The sequence below is a fragment of the Euleptes europaea genome, chromosome 2, assembly GCF_029931775.1.
Source record: "Euleptes europaea isolate rEulEur1 chromosome 2, rEulEur1.hap1, whole genome shotgun sequence".
NCBI lineage: Eukaryota > Metazoa > Chordata > Lepidosauria > Squamata > Sphaerodactylidae > Euleptes > Euleptes europaea.
Window position 1 is genome coordinate 103,686,125 of NC_079313.1, and position 23,795 is coordinate 103,709,919.

Below are 23,795 nucleotides of genomic sequence, written 5' to 3' on the forward strand. Positions count from 1 at the left end.
GATTTGAATTTGGTTTTTAGAACGGAAGTTTAAGATTTCTTTGTAAAAAAAATAATGGTAATTTAAACTCCTTGGCATTCTATAAAGGCGCAATAGAAATTAAGGCAATAGAAGCATTTTTGGACTATATCAAGATAGGAAATGCTTCTCCTTCAGACAGGAGAAACTATATAACAGCATATAAGAGTATAACGTATGCATCTATAGGCATATATAATGGAAAAATTACTGTAACTATATTTCCAATACATTTCAAAATAGAGGGAAACCTGCAAGACTGTGTTTCTTAGTGGATGGCATCCAGAATGCTCCCAAAAAAATTGGCAACCTGGAATATCACAAAATAACTGACATACATGATGTTCTTGTAATTTAATACATGATGTTCTTGTAATGTGTAATTTTCACACAATAAATTTTAAAGTGCCTTATTAATCCTTCCAGCCATTAAAAATAGCTTTATTATATTCCTCCAATGTACACATGCCCCCCCTCCATTCTAGGTTAGGCTGAGAGACAGTGATTGCCCTAAGATCACAGAATTAACTTTGTGGTTGAGCTGGGAAATGGAAGACTTAAAGCCTTACCAGCATACTGGTTAATCTGACCCTGGTCGCAAAGCATGTGCAAGTGTACAGAATGCAAACATTTCTGGCCATAGTAAGTGATCTGAGATGCTCATTACTTTCCAAATAGCCAAGAACACTAATAATATATTGCCTGCAAATATATCTTTCCTAGTATATACGTAGATTACTTGAGATACAATACATTCCCAAAGGAATAGGACTATTAATTTGTTGTTCACAGAGTGGCAGATACAAGACTCTTCTTTCCCTTTGTGAATGAAAACAACAGCATTTGCTTTATGTTGGTTTTTCTGAAGGTAATTTCACAGGGGCAAGGCCAACCATCTTGAAGTAGGACACCAGCTGCTTAGGAACTTCAGCCAAGACTGTCTGGGAAAGAGCCTCACGAGGAGCCTGCAGAGAACAAAGAGCAAGTATAAAGAAATCACATGCTCAGAAACTCCTGTATCTTATGTCCCACAAATACAAGGAAAAATGGAAGACAAGTAAGCCCTTCTGAAAACAAAAATTAGACTCACTGTGGAACATTCTTCGTTTTCATTTAAAAAGTGATACAATAATAATTTTAAAAGAAGAAAGCAGAAGATGCTGCTTTAAGGAAGTTTCAGTACCAAGCAATAAGTGTTAGTAATGCAAAATGAAAGAGCTAAGCTATCCATATATTGTAGTCCTGCCCAATGATTTCACCCTTTTGGAAAGCATAATATTCAGGTCTTTCATCATAGGCATTAGAGGGTCAAGAAAAACCAACAGGTACAGAGGAATGGCTTTAACCAGAAAATAGCTGGTTTTGATGTCATGAAAGGACTGGACTCCATTCATATTCCTTACTGAACGATGCAGCTAGTGACATCAATAAGCATAAAATGTTTCAGAAACGATCTGGACACTTTCCCAAAAGTTCTTTGATTTGAACCTGGAGAATGCTGTACTGAGCAGCTATACTGATAAAATGTGACAATACACTGGGAGGAACCACTGTTTTCCAAAGCTGTGTTTGGAAGTTATTTTTATCAACTGTTCACAATGTTATTTAAAACATTTATCTCCTAAACTCTTAAGCATTGCTCCCAAGACAAATCTCAATCAGATCTCAAACAATCAAAATATAAAAGCATATAAGAAAGTATAAAGAAACCTGAGACCAGCAGTAATCCCAATAGTTAAAAGTACTTTTAGTAATTTAAAATGCAAGCAGCAGCAGCATTCCTTTTCAAGCCTACCATAATTACACCCAAAAACAAAATAAAATTACCAGACTCAGCAAACATGTTTAGAGAACAAGAAGTGTTTTTGCCTTATGCCCAAAGTTCAACAAGCTTGGCGCCAGGTGAACTGCTGTGGAGAGGGAGTAACCTGATCAACAGGCTCTGATTCTCACTCAACTGTCTTCCACACAGAGAAAAAGGCTTCAAAGGCAGATCTCAGTGGATAGGAAGGCTAAAGTGGTAGTGGGTGGTTCTGCAAGTGCCCTATTCACAAGCTGGTGAGGACTTTGAAGTTTACAACCAGCACTTTGTATTCTGCCCAGAAACAAATTGGCAGTGAGTATAAATCGCTTGAAATTGACAAGGGGCATTTCCTATTAAGTAAGGTATTTAAAATATAAGACTTCCTGTATACAGCAAAATACTAGAACCTGAAGTAGATTTACCACCCCTAGGGATGCCAGCCTCCAGGTGGGGCCTGGGGATCCCCTGGAATTACAGCTCATCTCCAGACTGCAGAGATCAACTCTCCTGGAGAAAATGGATGCTTTGGAGGGTGGACTCTATGGCATCGTATCCCACTGAGGTCTTTGTCCTCCCCATTTCCAAAGCTCCAGGTGTTTTCCAGCCTGGATCTGGCAACCCTGCCTCCCTGTCCCTTGTTGGTGGCTAGGGGGGACCTGGCAACCGTAATCACCCCCCAATTTTTAAAGCATGGTTAAGAGAACCGGAGGGGGGGATAAGCTGCAAGCTGCTTCCCCTTCTTCTTGTGTCATCCATGGTGTAATGTTACACCTACACTGACACTAATCATGGATAGCCATAGCAATCTTTTCATCTAGACTTTGCAATCAAGGTTCAAACTCTGGTCAAAAATTAATCCTAATTAGCATTAGCCACACCTAATGTCTGTGCTGAGGCAGTGTTTCCACTACCTGTGCACCAATACTAACGCCAATTAATTATGCTTAATGTGAGCAAGAGAATTCCCACAGGACAGCGTTTACCCCCTCCCCCCCATCAGGTAACCATGGTCAGACTGGCCACATTTTGTCTGCTACTGTCAGAAGCCAGATGCAATAACTGACTGAGTTTCAAGAGCCTTCTGGTTATTATCTTGAGATACAGCCACTGTCTCACCAAGTGCAACCAGAGCTTTCCAGCAACCTGGTGTTTTTAAAATCTTGACTACCAATTACAATATACCCTAATCTATTACAACTCTGGAACCAAATTTATGAAGCCCTGCAAACACAAAGGTTTCATTTACAGTAGATACAGTAAATCTATGCCCTCTGATTACTACTGAATCAACAAGTATTTCACTAACATCTAGCTAAAGGACAGAAAGAATATTAAGTGAAGCACTAGAGAGGATCTGCAGAGTCCTGTACACAAACATTTCTTACATCAATTTCTTTCTAAACACAAAATCGAATCTTAAGAGCTCCTTACCCCCAACTCTTTCTTGTTCTCTTAATACATTTTTCTTCTCCCATCCTTCATCCAAATAGTTCATCTAAACATAAAAGGTTCTCCCATTCTCCATCCAATCCTCAGAACAAACTTGTCTGGTACACTGGACTGAGAGCCTGCAACTAACCCAAAGCCACCCAGGTACCTTCATAGCTCAGTGGGGATTTGAACCTAGATTTCTTCAGCTCTAGTCCAACACTCACATGAAGCTGCCTTATACTGCATCAGAACCTTGGTCCATCAAAGTCAGTATTGTCTACTCAGACCAGCAGCAGCTCTCCAGGGTCTCATGCTGAGGTCTTTCACATGACCTCCTTGCCTAGTCCCTTTGAGATGCCGGGGATTGAACCTGGGATCTTCTGCATGCCAAGCAGATGCTCTACCACTGAGCCACACCCCCTCAACTGGCCAACTCTTGACCCTATATAACAACTATAAAATTATATATTTTAAACGATTAAGGAAATTCTCTGCTACTAAAGCATCATCATTTGGCAGTAGGATTAGGAAGTCCCCAACTTACATTCTGGAATTTTCTGAAAGGCACAAACTGAACAATATCACGTGCAGCCGGTTCCCCTGTCAAGGACTTTAGGACACCGTCATCTCCATCCAGGAATTCCATGGCCTTAAACTCAGCACTGCCAACTCCAATTATAATAATAGACATGGGCAGCTTGGAGGCATTCACAATGGCTTGCCGGGTTTGGTCCAGATCGGTGATCTCTCCATCTGTGATTATCAGCAAGACGTAGTATTGCTGCAAGGAATCAGATCTGTCAGTGAAAGCTCAACTTCAAAACATAGGCAAAAACAATTGTAATAAAAGCTCAAAAAGGAGGAGGAGGAGAAGAAGAGTTGGTTTTTATATGCTGACTTTCTCTACCACTTAAGGGAGAATCAAACCAGCTTACAATCACCTTCCCCTCCCCACAACAGACACCTTGTGAGGTAGGTGGGGCTGAGCGTATGACTAGCCCAAGGTCACCCAGCTAGCTTCATGTGTAGGAGTGGGGAAACCAACCCAGTTCACCAGATTAGCATCTGCCGCTCATGTGGAGGAGTGGGGAATCAAACCTGGTTCTCCAGATTAAAGTCCACCCCTCCAAACCACCACTCTTTACCACTACACCCTGCTGTGTTGGAAGAGTCTGGAGGATGAAACAGAGTCCCTGTTTTTTATTTTTCTATTTGCTCACAGACAGCTTTCTTACAAAATCTTTCCCATCAGTCTTCACTACATAAAAGTAAAATCCTCCATTATATAAAAGTAAAAGCATCAAAAAGGATTCAAGTGAAAAGACTCACAGAAGCAGTAGTTTGCTGAGCGGAATGAGCAGCAAAACTAGCAACATGGTTTATGATAGGAGAAAAGTTTGTTGGCCCATAGAGACGAACTTGTGGCAGTGCCTGGCGATAGGCATCTACAATTCCTTGGATTCCTGAAATGTGAAACAGCAAGAATTACTGCATAAGTCTGGATATTTGTGCACATAAATACTGCTTACAAATGGCATTGCTGCAGAAGAATCAAGATGTTTGCCATCAAGTCACAGCTGACTTATGGAGACCCAGTAGGGCTCTCAAGATAAGAGACATTCAGAGGTGGTTTCCCATTACCTGTCGCTGCCTCACATAGGGCCAGATCTTAGGGGGGTCTGGTGGGGGCACTTGCCTTGGGAGCAAGGAGAGAGAGGGCACCAGCGGCCTGGATGGTGCGCACACCACCCGCAACTCAGGTCGGCTGCTGCTCTCCCTAGCTTTTTTTCTGTGGGCACCACGCACTCCATCCAGCACATTTCTCTTCGCCCTGGGGCCACCAGCACCTTCCCCCAGCTCTGTGTCTGGCTTCACAACCCTGGAGTTCCTTGGTGGTCTCCCATCCAAATACTAACCAGGACCAACCCTGTTTGTCCTCCGATATCTGATGAGATCAGGCTAGCCTGGACTATCCAGGTCAGAACTCAAGATGTTTATCCATCAAGAAAGGTGTTTGTACCTGAATCTTGTATAATGTTTTAAAGAGTTGCTAGAATTAAAACAGGAGCATTTATACTAAATACAGTGTGTATTTATATTAAATATAGATTGTCAAGCAATTACTCATCTCCATCCAGATTCCAACGTATTGGGAAATAATGCAGATCTACTAAAAGGCAAGACCCATTTCAGTGGTGCTTACTCCCAGAAAAGTGTACTTAGGACTGCACAGCCTTTGTGTCTCAAAAACCACTACTCATGAATGCTAATAGCAATGCCACTATAAACAGCAATACTGCTCAAAGCCCCATCTACTTTATTTAAAAAGGTAAGACCACAAAGCTTTCCCCCAAATTTCATCATTAACAATTTTAACCCATGTGTTTTGTATAATTAGCGCATGCTTTACATGCACTACACATCAGGCACAGACTGATTAATCCTGAAAATTTTAAAGCTTCATTTTTAAGAAAGCGAAGGTTTTTGGGGAGAGGGAAGATAGGACAGGTCCCTTGGTGCAGAAGCAGAAGGATGCCTGGAAGTCTATTATGTCTTGGCTATGTCAGGAAGTCCATGTTAGTGCCTTTCTTCGTGTCAGCTAATCTTTTTTCCTCCACCTTCTCTCATGCTCTATCTCTTTTTGGTACCTGTAAGGCAGTTGTGCCTAATAACAGTGCAACAGTTTTGATTTTTAGTGTACTCTGTTTTAAAATATCTAACCAGGTTTTCGGCTGATGAAAAATGGAGAAGGGGGATCTCCCTTTGACCCCTGTAAAGGCTGTGCTGGGAATTATGGGACCTGTATGGATAAATGCCATAAGGAGAAGAGAAATGGGCAAGACTGGCCAAAAAAGATGGCTGGATCCAACCCTTAGACTTTGTTCCACCCCCTACCCGCCCCCCGGCAATCTTGACAGAATCTCTAAAAAGAACCATGGCTCCATTTGTATATTAAGATGATACCACAAGCCTCACTATTTACCAAACTGTTACTGGAGAAATCATTACTGAACTGACCTTGACAGTAGGGATTTGCAGAATTAAAGTTCAGTGCAAATTCATGTGACACCTGAGGAAATCAACAAATCAGTTGCAGTCAAATATAACCAGAGTGCTTAAAAACAAATAGCATAAAAAGAAGCAACAGGTGTCTTGTAAACACCTTCAGCTCTCAGTGGGAGGTAAACCATTTACAGCATACAAATAACCCCTTAACTTAGAGACTGAGATAACAGTGTAATCGCATCAAGACACGAGCTCAGGCATCAAAACAAGGTGCCAATTAGGCCCACTGATCAACAACAGCTACACTGTCCAGATGACCCAGTGTCGGTTTTCACTGCACGTGGAGCATTCACACATGTGACAGCATTGTTTAATCTTACAGGCAATGTCCACAAGCAGTCTGTGTTCCTCAGACAGGGTTGGTTTCAGAGAAAAAGTAAATGGCTGTAAGTTGGACAAAGCTCAAAGAAGCCTGTTGAAGGTGAAAGTTTTAGCCACCCTCATTGTTCTATCAGAAGCCTCAGAGTAGCCATCTTCAAACAGATGTATTCAGATAGTCATATGAAATAAGTGGCAGAGGAACAGGAATTTACCCAGAAATCTGATTCCATTAATTAAGAGCTATCAGGGATTGTAGTTTTTTCTTACACTATTAGAGCTGATAGTAACTTTGTTTTTGTGTCCTTGACACATCATCTTTATTGATCAATGTTCCTTTCAAAGTTTGTTCTTGTGTAAATGTTCCATCAGCTGATTTTCCTAGCTTGCAGCTAACAGCCCCACTAGTCTCTGATGAGGTATCATGCTCTTTAATTTTAAAAAATTAGACCAGTCTTAAAGCTGCAATGGGAGTCTTACTATTGCTCTCTATAAAGGCTAAGATGGCCACTCCTGAATAACAATAAAATATGTGAATTAAGAAACTCACCTTCCAGTCTGGAGGAACCTGAGCGCCAAACCCAAAGGCAGGGAACAATTTATCTCTGAAAGGAAAAAAAGGAGAGGGGGGAGTAGATCAGATATGTTATCTTCATTTGTCTTCAGTACAGATTCAGTAAAATGAACACAATTTAAATTCTGTTCCCGTATTTTTGGCTCTTCCTGCAGGAAGAAGCTGCATTCCTGAGCCACAACCAATCCACAGGAAAGGTTAGCAACTATTAAAATAGGAATTCCTGCAGCTTCTGCACAGTGATTCAGAATGAGAAACAGTCCTTTACTCTCACAAGAATTACAGTCTATTGCATGTACCACTCAATCACAGTCCAAAAATTAAATAGTCAGCTATAAGATGTTTAGGTCAATAGGATGAAGAAATATGTAACACAACTCATAGCCTACAACTCTGTTAGAAGTTTGCAGCTAGATCAACTAAATGTGGCTTAACATACGTATCATAATCCTGGACCACGTTCCCCACAGCCCAGATGGCGGTAAGATATTCATTTATCCCATTTGGACTGATGTAGTGAAGAGAATCAGGAGACTTTGGATCACCGTTGGAACCAGTGAAATCTATACCCACCTGAACAAATAAAAAGAATAAAATACAGAATACAAGTAAGTAAACGACTGTTTTTTTCCAGAAAAGGATGACCAAAGGCAGCCCATTATTAAAGCAATTTGCATTCAAGCATGATGAGCACCAATGCAAAATGCAACCAAGATTATGTGAGGTTTTGAGTTCTTAAGTCAAGCATCAGCAGCCTCAAAGTTGAAGAAGGTACCAGGACGGGATCCAAAATTCTCTTTTTCTAATGATGGAGTGTTTCTCTGATTCTGGGAGCCTTCTGCCAGTTGAAGGAATTCTGTTCCAGTGGAAGGCTCCACCATTAGTGGAACAGAACCTTTGGATCCAGTCCACATGCCTCCTTTGGCTGCAATCCTAAAGAGGGGAACCAAAGCTCCTTAGAAGCCGGTGTGACCTAGCGGCGGTGTAAGTGCCAATTTAACCCGGGATAAGAGGCACTTAACGGCATCACAGGTGGCATCCACATTGGCACTGGGACACAATGCAGCGGTGCAGGGCTCAGGCGCCAGTGCTGCCTCCTGTCAGTGTTCCAGCAGTGCAAGTCCCTGCACCGGCGCCTTGGAAGGCATTCCCAGGGCGTTCCTGGGGGCAGATCTGCTCTTAGCAGCTGCTTCCTAACCCCTTCCACTCTGGGAACGTCTCTTCACGCAGTGGCGTGGCTACACCATCTTTTTTGATGGCATAGCTCAGTTGATTTCAATGGGCTGATTATGGGTTGTGTGTGTGTGTTTTTTAGTTTATTTTCCTTTTTTTGAGGCTGGGAAGACTGAGGAGGTAGATCTAACCCCCCACCCAGGATTGGACTGTTTGTATAAAATGTGTGACTACACAGAAATAATTAGCAACATTCAATGACAGCTATGAACATCTTGGCCAAGCATCAGGTTGCCATTCTAACAAACCAGCTTTGGTCCATTACAAATAACTGTGGCCTTATCACTGGGTCAGATAAATGCTTCAACTGTGGTCTTAAATTAGAAACGAAAGTCATTTAAATAGATGACCAACTCACAGTGAAATTAATCTGGCAGCCTCCCATGATGTAATCCAAGAAAGAGTATTCTGTTTCGATCTAAAAAAGAAAGAAAGAAAAGAAACAAATACCCAAACAGTAACTATTACAACTTCTTCCCCACAGTGATAGAGTAGCCAGTCCCTTTGCAAGAAATGTTCTTACCTTGCAGGATTTCACTCTAACAATGCCAGAATTCTTATAGCTCTTTTTCTTTCTCTTCTTTTCAGGGTGAATACACTCAAATTCTACCTGTAGGGCAGCAAAACATGTAACAGAAAAATTGCTGAGGAAATCAAAGAATTTATACTGTCAACAGAAGCCAAAGTATTACTTTTGCAAAGCATCAACATTTTGGGCCAAGGGGGGGGGGTAACCTTTTTTCAGGGACAAAAGTGGAGCGATTTTAACATCTTTACCACTTCCTCCTTACTAAATGTATATGCAAACAGACTGTGATTTGTCACAGAAAACAGATCTATGAATATTTGTCTAGTCTTTTAGGATATAAATCTCAATAAAAAAAACACACTCATTAATTAGATCTAACACTAATGGCTGTCAAATAAATTGCAGCAGTTTTCAGGTGTCTGTCAGACCTGTACAAAACCTAGTTATGTCTTTTTAATTATGAGATTAGCACTGCTCTGAGGCTCAATTAAACGTGAAGTACTCACCTACAGAGTGCTAGCCTCTCAAACTGATAAATGAGTCTCTGATGAAGAGCAGAGCTTGATAAGGGATAACACAAGTAAAGAACAGAGACTCTCTATTTATGCTGTTTTCCACATGGGGACAGGCTTGTTTGGTTTCCCTGGTACAGTGTAGTAACAACAGTGTTCTGAAATACTGTTCTATTAAATTTTATTAGGTTCTCTATGCTCCTAGCTTTCATTAAAAAGGTAAGTCTCTAGCTCAGGGGTGTTGAACTGAATTGTTACGAGGGCTGGATATTACAGAAACATTACTTGGTCAGGCCGGGCCATGCCTCACCAGCCCAGATCGAGACTGGGAGGGGTGGCTGCCTCGGCTGCCCAGATAAGAGCTCTTAAGGGGCCGGATCCATCCCACAGACCTTATGTTTGACACCCCTGCTCTAGCTCATTTCTTTGTGGGGATATGCTTTTTCCCCATTTATCTCTGCAAGGAAAGGGGCTAGAGATTTTTTTTTCCAATGAAAATTGGGAACTTGGAGAACCCGGTGCATATTTTGGTATAATGGTTTATCGATATAACACTATTAAATCACCGATTAAAAAAGAAAAATTCTCTGCAGTATGGAGAAAAAATGGATACAGTGGGGGAAAATAGTTGCTATGTGGGCAGAACCAGGAAAACCCGAACTTTTCCACCCTACATGATTTTGCTGTGATCTTTCCCAAAACTTTGGAGCAAATCAGGTTTGCAAAAGATACAGAGAAAATCTGGGGAAACTCCAGGAGGTGATCGAATACAGCACAATGCTGTGGGGAAGCAGAAAAAAACCATTTCCCAACAGCATTAAAATTGGGGCAAAAACCTTGTGAGGAATCACACTAGGTCAAAAGAGTGACAGGATAAAAATCAAGAGTCTTGCTCTGTGGACACAGCAGAATCTGTCTTAAAGTCTACTGGACAGCCAGGCCACCCACCACCACACATACAGAAAATCTACACCAATGCACAGAAATTGGATCTACAATAGTGAGCACTAAATCTGCCATACAACTCAAACACCTGCTAATTCTTTTTGCATATTACGCTCTTATTCCATTTTAGCCCTTCTATGATTGCTGGTACATAGAATAGGAATTAAGACATGTTAAATGTTTTTAGAAGGAACAACTAAACTCAAATCCTGTGGGGAACTATACCATATTGAATGCTATTTACTGACTTGTGTGCCTCAATAGACAAATGAACGTGAATGGAATTCACTACCAAATCTCTACAATAAGCACTGGGTACCTCTAATGCAGAGGTCTCCAAGTTTTTTTAGTTTGAGGGTGTCTTTGTAACTCTGACACAGGGTGGTGGGCACAACTACACAATGGCTGCCCCAGAAGGTGGAGTCAACTACTAAATGGCTGCCACAGGAGGCGGAGCCAACCATACACCCAGGGGAAGTCTACATGCAGGGAATATGAGGGGTAACTTAAAAAAATACACTGGGAAAGAGGAGTGAGAGAAAACCACTGCTGTGGTTTCAGCTGCCACTAAAGCAATTTATTCTGCACTACCTATCAAGAGCTCTGTTAGGCAAGAGCCCCACCTGAACCCACCCACTTTCTAAAAAACACTTGGTTGGCACCAAGAAAGGTGTCAGCAGGCAGTATGGCACCCACAGGCACCACATTGGGACCCACCCACCCACACTAATGAGTAAAAGAAGGTAAAAGTAAAAGCTCACCGGAGAGCTGCCACCTGCCTTCTGTAGTTGGGACAGGCTAGTTTCAAAACTGCCTATCAAATCATGTGACCCATCGCTATCATAATCTGCACAATTCACCTGCAAGGAAAGAAACAGTAGGAAATGGACAAAGAGAATTTTACAATAAGAAATACTGCTGCTCACCACGTGGTCTCTTGCTTCCAACAGCTTTGCAGTGACGCATGTGAATTCCCCTATCAAATCTGAACTGCTGCTGTCATCCATATCACTAACTGATACCTGATAGCAAGAGAGATAACCCAAATGTGAGTCCTTGAGGAAAGATTGAGGTACGCACCTGTTTAGTTTGCAATGAAACAGCAGTTCATATGCAAAGCAAGATAAAAAACAGAGAGAGGGCTACTCCAAGGCTAAAGTGAGAGATAATTCAGTTATAGAAAATAAAGCACCCAACTGAAACAGGGAAGCAAAAACTAAGCCTTGAGCGTGCCCTTTGTAAGAAGAACTTTTAAGAAAAAGTTGTAGGAACTATAAGATAGCACACACACACACGAAAACCCAAAAGGCAAAAAGGAGCCTTAACATGTAAATATGTTAAGACTGAACTATATAAGCCAAAGTTCTTATTTGTTTTAAGAACTTTGCATGAATAGGCTTTCCTGAAAATATCATGCATAAACCTGCAAAGCTCATTCTCAAAAGTCAAATGAAATGTGACCAGAGTGTCCATATTAAGTCACTGAATTAGTATGCAGTGTTAGGAATAGAAGGAATATAAGACCCAACACTGCTATGCATCTGGGACTCTAGACATCTGAATGAAGGTTGTACTTTTAAGTAAAGGTGTTTTTCACTATTCTCTTGTACTTGCTCATCTGCAACACAATGAAAATACAACACACTGGATTTAACCCCCTCCATGAACAGAGTGACTGAGAAGAAGAGATCTGCCAGCTGCTTCTGCCCAGTGCAGAGCAAGCCATTTCTCAGGGTCAGGAGACTCTCAAGAACACACAGGATGCCAATTGGGCACTCCAGCAGCAAGAAAAAATTGGCAGGTATTACCGCACACAAGCAAGCTTTTGCTTCTTTCATGCAAGAGGGGTTGACTTCCTTCTTCTAAATACATTTTCTTGAATGCTGTGCAAGTCCTATTGCTATCTATGCAGCCAACATTCAATGAAGCATGCTTAAGACTGCAATCCTCTGGGAAAAAACAGCATGAGGCAATAGTGTACATCTGACATAGTCTCCATTAATTACTACTAAAAAAAGCCACCCTTTCAGCACAACTAAGAAAAAAACCTACTGCTTCCTCACCAAATGTAAGTAAAATGCAATTCTGGCCATCCTTCGAGAATCACTGAACTGGTGACAAGAGTATCTCCAAGTTGCAGATCTGATTAACCCAGGCAGGGGGACCAGCCCATCAGTTAACAGGTAGGCCTTTCAGTTCCCGCGATCACATAACTAACCAACCAGCATCACTTATTTTGTCCTGCGCAGATTTAATTTCAGTATTCTGAGAGCCAGTGCATCCCGAAGCGAAAACAATTCCACTAGGGCTGTCGATTCGGTTCGTTCCAAACTGAAAAACAGCTGAATTTCCCCTGATTCGGTGGTTTCCGGTTCGGATAGAGCCGAATTTAAAAAAAGGCGGGAAAACGAGGAGCCGAATTTGGCGAGTTCAGGCGAACGTCGAATAAATTCAGCAAATTCGGGGGCTCCGAATCAGCAGCATAACCGTCAGTTTGTAAGCAACTAGCAGCATTCTCCCGCGGCCAATGGTGGCCAAGCTGGGTCTTCTTCTGGCCAGTTGCAGTTGAGTGCGTGAGCCCAGCTGCTGCATGGCCTGGGGAGAGAGAGTGTCTGTTTGTGTGAGAGAGAGATCCCTGTGGGGGGGTTGCATGTGCACATTTGCGGCTTTCTGCGGCTCTGGGGGGGCATGTTTGGAGGTAGAGGTCCCACACTTTCAGTGTAGCTTGAGGGGACCCTTCTTGCAAGAACCCCCAAGTTTTGTGAAGATTGGGTCAGGGGGTCCCGAGTTATGGGGCCTGGAAGGCCCCCCCCATCTGCCCATTGGAATACAGCCTTTGAAAACACATTCGCGTTGGGCCGTACCATTACCCCGGCTCGGGGGTCTGGTTGCCTCGGCAGTTGGGCAGTACCATTACCTCGGCCCGGGGGTCTGGTTGCCTCAGCAGTTGGCCCGCACCATTACCCCGACCCGGGGGTCTGACTAAAAGGCAATTAATCCTGAGTTATGGGGTCCCCCCCTCCATCCACCCATTGGAATGAATGGCAGCAGGCAATCCTTAATGTGCATCTAGAGAGCGGCAAATCCAAGGCAAAGCCTCCCTTGCATAAATGGCCAGAGAGTATGTGTGTGTGAGTCTGCTAGAATCGTATTGGATTACTCCTGAGTCCTGACTCCCAGTCCCTGCTCCTGATGGAAGAGAAGAAGACATCCACAGTAAGACCCATTTGGGGGCTTTTCTCTATAATTTTTTTCCTGTGCGTGTGTATGTGAGGGGGATTCTGTGTGTGTGTGTGTGTGTGTGGGAAGCCAAAGGGGGGTGGGTTTTCCTGTTCTGCTGGGGGTGGGCTTGATTGCCTCTGTGTGGCACTGTGCTTTCTACTGTTTTCACCGGATGCCAACTTCGTGTGGAGTTAACTGTGGGTCAGTGAGTCTCTCTCTGGCTGGTTTCTATTGTTTCCAATGGGCTGTGGAGTCGCTCCTGTTGTTTATAATGGGCTAGCCTGTCATTCGTTTTAGTACATCGCCTGTAATGTATTTCAGTGGAGTCAATGCAAGTCAACCGACATTCCCCTATCCCATTATCTTCAATGGGCTGGGCAGCCTCTCCCATTGCTTCCAATGGGCTGACTTGTCATTCGTTTTAGTACATCCCTTTTAATGGCTTTATTCCAATGGGCAGATGGGGGGACCCCTTCCGGGGCCCATAACTCGAGGACCCCTGACCCAATCTTCACAAAACTTGGGGGTTCTTGCAAGAAGGGTCCCCTCAAGCTACACTGAAAGTGTGGGACCTCTACCTCCAAAAATGCCCCCCCCTGGAGCTGCGGAAAGCCGCGAATGTGTTTGTAATGGCTTTATTGAAATGGGCAGATTGGGGGGACCCCTTAAGGCCCCATATCTCGGGGGGCCCTGACCCAATCTTTACAAAAATTGGGGGTTCTTGAAGAAGGGTCCCCTCAAGCTACACTGAAAGTGTGGGACCTCTACCTCCAAAAATGCCCCCCCTGGAGCAGCGGAAAGCCGCGAATGTGTTTGTAATGGCTTTATTGCAATGGGCAGATTGGGGGGACCCCTTCCGGGCCCCATAACTCAGGGGGCCCTGACCCAATCTTCACAAAAATTGGGGGTTCTTGCAAGAAGGATCCCCTCAAGCTACACTGGGACCTCTACCTCCATACATGCCCCCCCCCGGAGCTGTGGAAAGGCGCAAATGTGCTTTAAATGGCTTTATTCGGCCGAATTTTTTCCTGAATTCCCTGGATCCGAATCAGGGGAGTTCGGACTTCGGCATTTCCCGAATCAAAACGGGCCAAATTTTGCCGAATCCAAATTTTACCGAATTTGTTTTCCCAACAGCCCTAAATTCCACTCAAAAGACTATCGTGCCTGTTATCTCCCAAAACAAGAAACAAAAGCTGGTAGTTTTCTGTTCACTAATTGATGACTGTGTTGAAACTTCAGTATCTCAACCAGCCCAGAGTTTGTGTATGAAGGAAGACAGAAAAAAAACCCGAATAACCTTCTAGGCATCTCCCAGAAAGTCATAGAATCTACCACCGTTCCTTATAGGAAGCTGCATTTTCACCTGACAGAGTTGTGCAGCAGCACCTCACAATCCCATCAAGATTACTAGGTTCATATGTCTTTTGTCAGCCCAATGCAATCATTTCCACCACATCCTAGGCACAATCTGGCCGAAGCTGGTTATCGCCTAGAGTCACATACAAAAGGGAAGGTTTGAAACTGACAAACCGCTGAAAGGATCCTCGATATTCAATTTTTTAACTGATCATGGCAAGCAATTTGCCTTAGAGGAAGCTGGGCATCTTCGATTTCCTCAAGGGAACACAACACTCTATTTCAAACATATGACCCAGATTTTCCTAAGCAACCTTAACTAATCAGGTTGTGAAGCCCATGAAGCAACTGCCACCTCTCCAAGTGCCTTTCAAAATTAAGGGAATTGATCTTCTGTTGACTAGGAGCCCAAAGCAGTGAGGGGGGCAGCTGAATTTTACATACAGGGCCAAATGACACCAACGCTACCACTTCTTTCCTTATTTTCACTGCAAGACTTTACTGAATAAAGTATCAACAGAACAGTGCACAATATGCTAGAAGACAATAGTTGTGAGCATCAACAAATTAAACTTATTAGGCAACTAAACAAGTTACTCTGGGGTACAATAAGGAAAAAGGAAGTGGAAGCAAATCACTCTACTTTGGAATTCTTTGGTACGAAAACTCTGTTTCTGTGAATTGTGTTTGTGTGTTAAGTGTCGTCAAGTTGCTTCCGACTCATGGCGACCCTATGAATGAAAGTCCTCCAAAATGTCCTCTCTTTGACAGCCTTGCTCAGATCTTGCAAATTGAAGGCTGTGGCTTCCTTTATTGAGTCAATCCATCTGTGAATTAGGCCACAAAAATCTTAACTTTTCAAAACCAAATTAGGGGCCTCCAGTTGACATTCTGGTACACTCAGGTCAGATTTTCAAGCTGCCTCTCAGAACCAATAATGCTACAAGACTTACTTTGGAAAACGCAAGTTGATATTTGGGTCTTCACGATCTTGGTCTTCAAGAAAAACACATTTCTTAAGAGTGTATGATTGCATTTTAAAAGCTAGTAAATAGTATTATTTTCAGACATGGGTGCTGCCAACAATGAATATACAGAAAAACCATGATCTAGACTAAAATCCACTATCTCTGAATTAATTCCCAGGAGCTCAAGCAACAAGAAAAAGGTTCCTGCTCGGCTTACAGAGCATTCCTGACCTTTAAGGCCGAAAGCCCTTAGGAGTCCAGGAAGGTGCTGAGCCAGCGCTGAGGCCCTCCACGCCAGTGTCCGGGCTACTTACGCCAGCGCTGGAGTGGAGGCCTGGACGCTTGTCTCTGGATGCCGCCGAGGCAGTGCCAGCAAGGCGTCCCGCCGGTGTCCCACTGGTGTAAAGGCCCACGCCAGCGTTCCAGAGGGTGTCCTGGCATCCCAGGAGGCGTTCCCAAGGCGTTTCGGAGGGCAGGGCTGCTGTTAGGCAGCCTCCTGTCCTCTTTCAGCCCCAAACGCCAGCGCCAAGAATGGCATTGCTGTGCCTGCTTTTTAGCAGGCGCAAGCCTTGCTATTCTCTATGGGGCGAAAAGCCTCATCTAAAATTTAAAAAGCCACAAAAAGGCTTTTTAAATGTTTTCGGCATGCGGGAAACTGCTTAGAAGGTGCAGCGATGGTGCCTCATCCCCGCAGTCCCTGCACACCACCAGCTCAGGAATGCGCTGTAAAAGAAGGATTTAGAGAATGCTTCATAATACTACTATTCCCAGCATTATCAGTCTACTGCAACATAAGCAACATATTTCTGGGAAACGAAGAGGTAATGGAAAAAGGGGAAACTCACACTCCTATTAGATAGCTGAGTGCAAAAATAATATCAAACCAATTTGTGCTTTAGACATTCAGCTTGGCATTATTTATTATTTGATTTAGAATCAGATCAAATTGCAGCTAAAAGGTTTTGAATTTCAATTGCCTAAACTTGTCTTAAAAGCATTTCAAAATTTAAATAATCACTGTCACCTTGATTGGTGCATTGAAGTCACCACTACAAAATGTCTGCAGAGGGACACTGAACTTTCGCCAGCAAGGATTTAAATTGTTCTTGATCACCTACAAAATAAATTAAAATTCCAACATTAGTAAAGCTTGACACAACGTAAGTCCTACAACACAGATTGCAAAAGGCATAATAGTCCTTCATTCTCCTCCTCAGTAGAGAACCTCTGTTGTTAAATCACAATTTCCATGAGTACTTTATGACAAAGGAACACTCTCAGCTTGCAACTTTCTCCCCTTCCTGCTGCAGCTAACTGGACTCCCTTAAATTCCCTGGGGACATGGAACCAAGAGAACAGAATCATAGAATCATAGAGTTGGAAGGGACCACCAGGGTCATCTAGTCCAACCCCCTCCAAAGTATGGGAGGCAAAGCAGGGGTCTGTAGGAAGAGCAGCGAAACTTGGCAAAAGTTACTCCCTTTCTGCTGGTGGGAGGGAAGTGCCTTTCACTGGCAAGAAAACCAGGTTTAGATCCAACCATGCACCATCAGTCTGTTTCAACTGATGACTGAGCCTAAGAGAAATATTGGTTGCTAGATCAACTTAACAGCTGCAGCAGTGTCAGATTTGTGAGTTCCTTCCGGATATCCCTAGTGGTTTGCTCTACTATGAGGAACTGACACATTCTTTCACCTTCTATATAACTGTAAGCCATACAGGTGTTCCCAGGTTTATTGTATTTGCTCTCTGAAGCACTGAACTGATGAGCAAACCTTGCAAGAGAAGACATTTTAAGGCCAAAAGTAAGAATGATGCTGGGATCAGACCAAGGGTTCACCTAGTCCAACATCCAGTTTCCCATAATGGTCAGCCGGATGCCTCCAAAGAGGCATACATTCAGGCCACGATGTATGCCCACAGACTCTGCTATTCAATGGAATACTTCTCAAGCAGGTTCCATTTAGTCCTCAGACCTATTACCTGTTGCTTAAATCTATCATCCATGAATTTGCCTAACCCTTTTTAAAGCCATTTTAGCTAGTAGACCACCACCTCCTATGGCAGTGAATTGCACAAGTGAGGTATTATGTGAAGTAAAAGTCTTTTACCCCTTCTGAACTTACTGCTGTATTTTCATTGAGTGACCTCCTCAAATTGTAATATGAGAGGCCACCTGCTCTTTCTATACCATTCATAATTTTATCACCCTCCATCATGTTTCTCCTCAGCTGTATATTTTTAAACTAAGCAGCCCCAAATTTGTAAGCCTTTACTCATGAATCTACTCATAATTTAGTTACTTCTTATCCCTGCCTTTTGCAGTGTGATATTTTTTTGAGATGAAGCAATCCAAACTGCAGACAGCAATCCAAATGCAGCCATATCATAATGCTGTATAGAAGTATAAATTCGAGAGATGGAGAAGTAGGAACACAGCATTGAAAAGGCAATTTCAGAAATAATGAGTGTTGTGGTTTGAAGAATAGGTGAATTTTATCCCTGTTACACAGCTGGGAAGGTTTTGCAACTGAGAAAACATGGGAAAAGAGAAAGAGGAATGAAATTTAATACTCAGTTTACGTGTTATGGGATGGAGGGGAAACTGAATTATCAACTAAAAGAGAATGACTAAGGAAGGCTGGAGAAGAAGCAGAAACTCAGATTTTAGCAGTTCAAAAATACATATTATACATCTCCCTCCCTATTTAGATATAACAGCTCCTCATAAACAGAAGGTTAAATCGCTGTAGAAATCATACCTCTGAGCGGTAGACAAGCTGCCATTTTCCACTATCACTCTGTTTATAAACCTCCAAAAATGGATCAGATTTGCCCAGAAAATCCTGTACAGAAAAAAGTGCCTCATTCTTTATTCAAACAATAGGTCAGAAGACAGACAGTTAGTGTATAATTGATATATATAATGATTTCTTGAATGCATAATTTTAATTATTCCTATAGGCAAAATCCAAACACATTTCAAGTGCTCAGTGAACAGCTCATTTCTGTCCTACACTGGTCATTTTAAATTGCAATTCTATTCAGAACGTCTTGTAGGGTTGCCAGTTCTGGGTTGGGAAATATCAGAGGATTTTGGGGGTGGAGCCTGAGGAGGGCAAATTTGGGGAGGGGAGGGACTTCAGCGGGGTATAATGCCATATAGTCCACCTTCTAAAGCGACCATTTACTCCAAGTGAACTGATCTCTGTCAGCTGGAGATCAACTGTACTCCCAGGAGCTCTTCAGCCACCACCTGGAGGTTGGCAACCCTAACTTCTTGTGTGTGGAGTAGGGACCAGCCCACGGGGGGGAAGAGGGGGAAGGACAACACAGACACTCTGTGCTGGGAGGAATCAGGCCACAACTTTATTGATTACAGGGTCCTTAGGTCTCGGCGCAGCACAGGCTGGGGACAATGGGGGTTACCGCACTTGTATTCCCAGCGATGTATTAAGAGTTTGAAAATGTTATAAAAAATACTGTTCGCACTTTCTATGTATTTCCACCGATGTATTAAGAGTTTGAAAACGTTATAAAAAATACTGTTCGCACTTTGTTTGGCCCCTTTAGCTGTGAAGACGTCTTCCAACCACTTATAAGCCGTGGTATCCAAAAACCCTTTTAAAGCAATGTTTTTTATAACATTTTCAAACTCTTAATACGTCGCTGGGAATACAAAGTGCGGTAACCCCCAATGGGTGCAGTTGACAATCCGACTGCTGTCAGCTCCTTCCCCAACCCACCTGTTGGGGTAACCAAGGACAGAGGGCTGGTATTAGGGCAGGAAGTGGTATAAACTGCTATCCATAGCCATCACCATCCTCCTGAAGGCATGGCCAATATGCCAGCCCTGAGGTTGGCTTTAACTTCTAGCACTCCTGTTTTAAGAATTCACAATAGAAGCTGTCTTGTCCTTGAACCTTTTTTTAAAATAAAAAATAAAAATAAAAACTTTCAGGTTTATTTCAGAGATGCTTTTTCTTCTGGTGGGGTATGAGATCCAGTGTAGTGTAGTGGTTAGAGTGTCAGACTAGGATCCGGGAGACCCGGGTTCAAATCCTCCTCTGCCATGGAAGCTTGCTGGGTGACCTCGGGCCAGTCACACTCACTGAGATTAACCAACCTCACAGGGTTTTTGTGAGTATAAATGAGAGGAGATGAGAAAGATGTAAGCTGCTTTGGCTCCCTCCCCATTGGGAAGAAAGGTGGTGTATAAATCAAGTAAATAAAAAAATACTTATTATGAGTTTTCTCCAAGAAGAAATCTAAGAAGTGAGAACCACACTAGTTTTCAAAATGTACCGGTTAGCCATTTTTGGACTTAACTGTACTTGGAAATTCAGAAATTTCTTTATCCTTGCTAAGACATGGATCCTAAGCACCATGAACATAGTAATACTCCCAGAGTAGGACTCTCCTCCCTGGCTTCAGCTAGCTGTGCTTCTAATTGGGGAGGGGCTGTGGCTCAGTGGTAGAGCATCTGCTTGGCATGCAGAAGGTCCCAGGTACAATCCCTGGCATCTCCAGTTAAAGGGACTAGGTAAGGAGGTGATGTGAAAGCCCTCTACTTGAGACCCTGGAGAGCTGCTGCCGGTCTGAAGAAAATACTGGCTTTGATGGACCAAGGGTCTGATTCAGTATAAGGCAGCTTCATGCGTGATGCGGTCCCAAGGATCTGTGGACCCTCAAGGATGCACGGGGTCTACAGTGGGAGGGGAGAAATCGATAGAAATCATTTTCGCCTAACATGAGCAGGATGAGACCTGCATGGATAAGAAATGTTATTTTCCCTTTCTGCTAGAAGACGGGAGAAGATTCTTCCTCTTCACTGTCCTTGCACCACAGAATTGTCAAAATTCTGCATTTACAAGAAGATGCTGTAAGAGAATTTCTGCTGGGGGGCACTGTGGTCCATGGGAACAAGGAGTCCTGTCAATTAAAAAGCTATTATGATAAAGGAATGGAAATTATCAGTCTCCCACACCTTTAAGGCTTGGATTCCTTTTCTTGATTCAACTTACAGCAATTTAAATAAGAACATACAATTGTGTTCCTTTTCAGTTAAATACTGACTGCAGGTGTAAAAAGTTACATTCTGGACATCAGTTACCTTTTTGTCCAAACTCCGAGCTTCAACTTCCAGAGACACAACCCTGGTGTCCTTAATCTCGTCTGCAGAAATCTGCAAATAAAATGTTTTCTTAGTGCTTTTCCAGAAAATATTTTAAAAAGAATGCATAATTTGCAACACAAACTATTTCTTCAAACAAACCATTTGAAAATACAATTTATCACCGAAACATATTAATGTACTTCACAATAAATTTAACCAAGGGAAGCATTTCTAAACTGGATGTGAGGAAATTAAAACAACGGTGGAAAGGGGACTGGGAACACCATTTGAGGTATTTCCTTGACAGCATTTCTGGAAGGTTGGGGCTTCCATATGTACAATGACAGAAAAGGATTTTTAAAATAAGGTTCTATCCAAATGGCTAGACCCCATAGACATTCAAGAATATGACAAGCAAATTCTGGAAAGTATGTGATGCTAAAGAAATCTACATACATGTGTAGCAGTAACAGATATTACTGGGTGCAGAGTCTACATATAATACACACTGACCTGCATCCAACCATGTTTGCACAGAATACTTAATATCCTGGGTTGCTTTCTGTTCCTGTAGCCCCTTCAGACAACAACAAAAAATCACTGTGGGACCTATGCAGTACAATAGCTGAGGTGCTGAGGGAGGAGAGGGAAGAGGGTGAAATCTCTCTATCTTCTGCAAGCGCAGTTTTGCTAACAGAAGAAAAAGTAGGATGACTGGAAAAGGATACAGAAACGGAGAGTAACACAAGAAAACTCTGCATGCCCTTATTACATGCATGATTGGATACTGGCCATTTGGTTGGATCCAAAGGCACTCTTCTGTCCGACTAATGATACTTGTGCCAGCAAAATGAAGTAGCAACAAATTTACTTCATAAATTATAAACATTAGGGTTTTTACCGAAATGGTGCCTTTTCCTGCAGGCTTTCCTTTCTTCAATTCTAAAGGTCGAATGATTGTTTTACTTGACACAATCTAAAGCCCAATGAAAAACTTGAACAAGTTAGGAAAGTCACAAAATGTTATTATAAAAAGTTATATCCTTAAGACATCTATCTTTAGTAGAATCTATTGATAGATCGATCGATCGATCGTAAAAACTCAAAGGCAGAAATTTAACCACAAAGCAGCCATCTAATATCATATACACAACATAGCAGATTAAGATCATACACTAATGTAGCATGACATCACACTGTGAACCTGATTAAGCTCCAGTTTGCACTGATGTGTGAATGCAGGTGGCTGGAGAATTGGAGCTTACTCATTTCTCACAAACTGGGATCCCAAACTTCAATTTAATCCAGTTTAGAAACCTGGTTTGCAGAGAGTAAACAATTACCACTTGGCCCAGGAGACGTCAATTGTCATGGCAAGCTGCAGGTTGATCAAACTGGAAAGTTGTTAATCAGGTTCTGCCCACATCAGAGAAGGAGGAACGGGAACAAACGAGCACAGAAAACAAGTTGCACTGATGCCTGATGCCAACAAATCTCTGTTAAATCTCTGTTTGTCATGCTACCTGAAGTTCCATTTGCATCTTGGGGCTGAGAGAATAATACCATCAGGGAAGCAGTTACATATGAGCAATCATATTGACACAGATAAGTGGTTTAAAGCTGCTAACCACTTCTGCCTGTCACTGTCCTGCATGCAAGCTAACATCCTTGCAAACAGCAAGGCCCAGGGAGTCTGCACCAAAAAAGATAAAAGTCCCAGCCCTTCTGCTCTTAACTTTCTAAAAGCTCCTGGTACTTCAGTTCTTCTTTTTCACATATAGGCCTAAAATACATATAAAATGTATACAAGCTAACTCATCGTATGAAGTGGTTTTTTCCAATACCTGTCCTAACGTGCACTCAATCCCTCCAAGATAGTCATCATCATTTAAGTCATAGGATTTGTTATCAATGTCATACACTCCAAGTTTCAGATTCTGCACTTTTTCAAAATAATAATCAATCAGCAGCTTCTTTGAAAACTGAGGGTTCTGGCAGTTCTTTATTTTCTCAGTTCGATCCAACTGTGGCAACAAGAAAGATGAGGAGAAAGCTTGGTTAATAACCACATTCTCTCATAGAATACGTCCAATCAAGTTTAAACACTTTTAAACCAAACTGATTTCAATGGAACAAATTCAAGCACATGCTTAATTCTCCAATTGAAACAATGGAACTTAGAAATATTTAGCTTTTGCTGAATTATATGCTGTCTTTTTTACTCTATGGGCTTTCATATCACATACAAATAACCTACAGGAATAATGATTTATGAGTAATTGCAAGCCAAATTAAATCTCATTAAAAATCAACGGGCATTTGAACGTGCTTGACTTTGATTCAACTGTGCTCCAGTTTACTAAATTCAATTCATGTTTTTACATGTGCTAATAATTGAGGTTACAGGCTTCATTTAACAATATGCAATAATCCACATGAAAAGAAGTATTGAGATACCAATAATGTAAAAAACAAATGTCTAATATACCCAAAAACATACATCTGCATTCTCTTCATCCCATTAATGCTTTGCACAAGTCTATAAAGAATCTTATATATAAATGAGGTTTTTAAATAAATGCATTAATTAATGGTGCACATAACGTTATTATGTTTTTCAGCGGAGATGGCAGTTCCCTCAATGCATGTCATTAGGAGTTTGCTGTTGACAACTCAGATTTAGTCTGGTCATTTCAGTGC

At 42.3% G+C, this 23,795-nt stretch overlaps 1 protein-coding gene across 4 annotated transcripts in view; it reads right to left on the minus strand.

The window, feature by feature from the left end:
• Positions 1-810: 810 nt before the first annotated feature.
• Positions 811-23,795, minus strand: part of LOC130473926 (RNA-binding protein 12-like) — a 60,651-nt gene continuing 37,666 nt past the window's right edge. For all 4 annotated transcript variants that reach the window (XM_056845572.1, XM_056845573.1, XM_056845569.1 and 1 more), the window contains 14 exons: positions 22,940-23,119; positions 21,997-22,071; positions 21,093-21,164; positions 18,742-18,825; positions 17,004-17,093; positions 11,192-11,290; positions 8,968-9,054; positions 8,803-8,862; positions 7,651-7,784; positions 7,188-7,242; positions 6,272-6,323; positions 4,583-4,716; positions 3,798-4,034; positions 811-983 (listed from right to left, as the gene is read on the minus strand). In XM_056845572.1, coding sequence (XP_056701550.1) covers positions 867-983; positions 3,798-4,034; positions 4,583-4,716; positions 6,272-6,323; positions 7,188-7,242; positions 7,651-7,784; positions 8,803-8,862; positions 8,968-9,054; positions 11,192-11,290; positions 17,004-17,093; positions 18,742-18,825; positions 21,093-21,164; positions 21,997-22,071; positions 22,940-23,119 — 1,476 coding nt within the window. In that variant the 3' untranslated portion in view covers positions 811-866. The remainder of the gene's footprint in view (positions 984-3,797; positions 4,035-4,582; positions 4,717-6,271; positions 6,324-7,187; positions 7,243-7,650; positions 7,785-8,802; positions 8,863-8,967; positions 9,055-11,191; positions 11,291-17,003; positions 17,094-18,741; positions 18,826-21,092; positions 21,165-21,996; positions 22,072-22,939; positions 23,120-23,795) is intronic.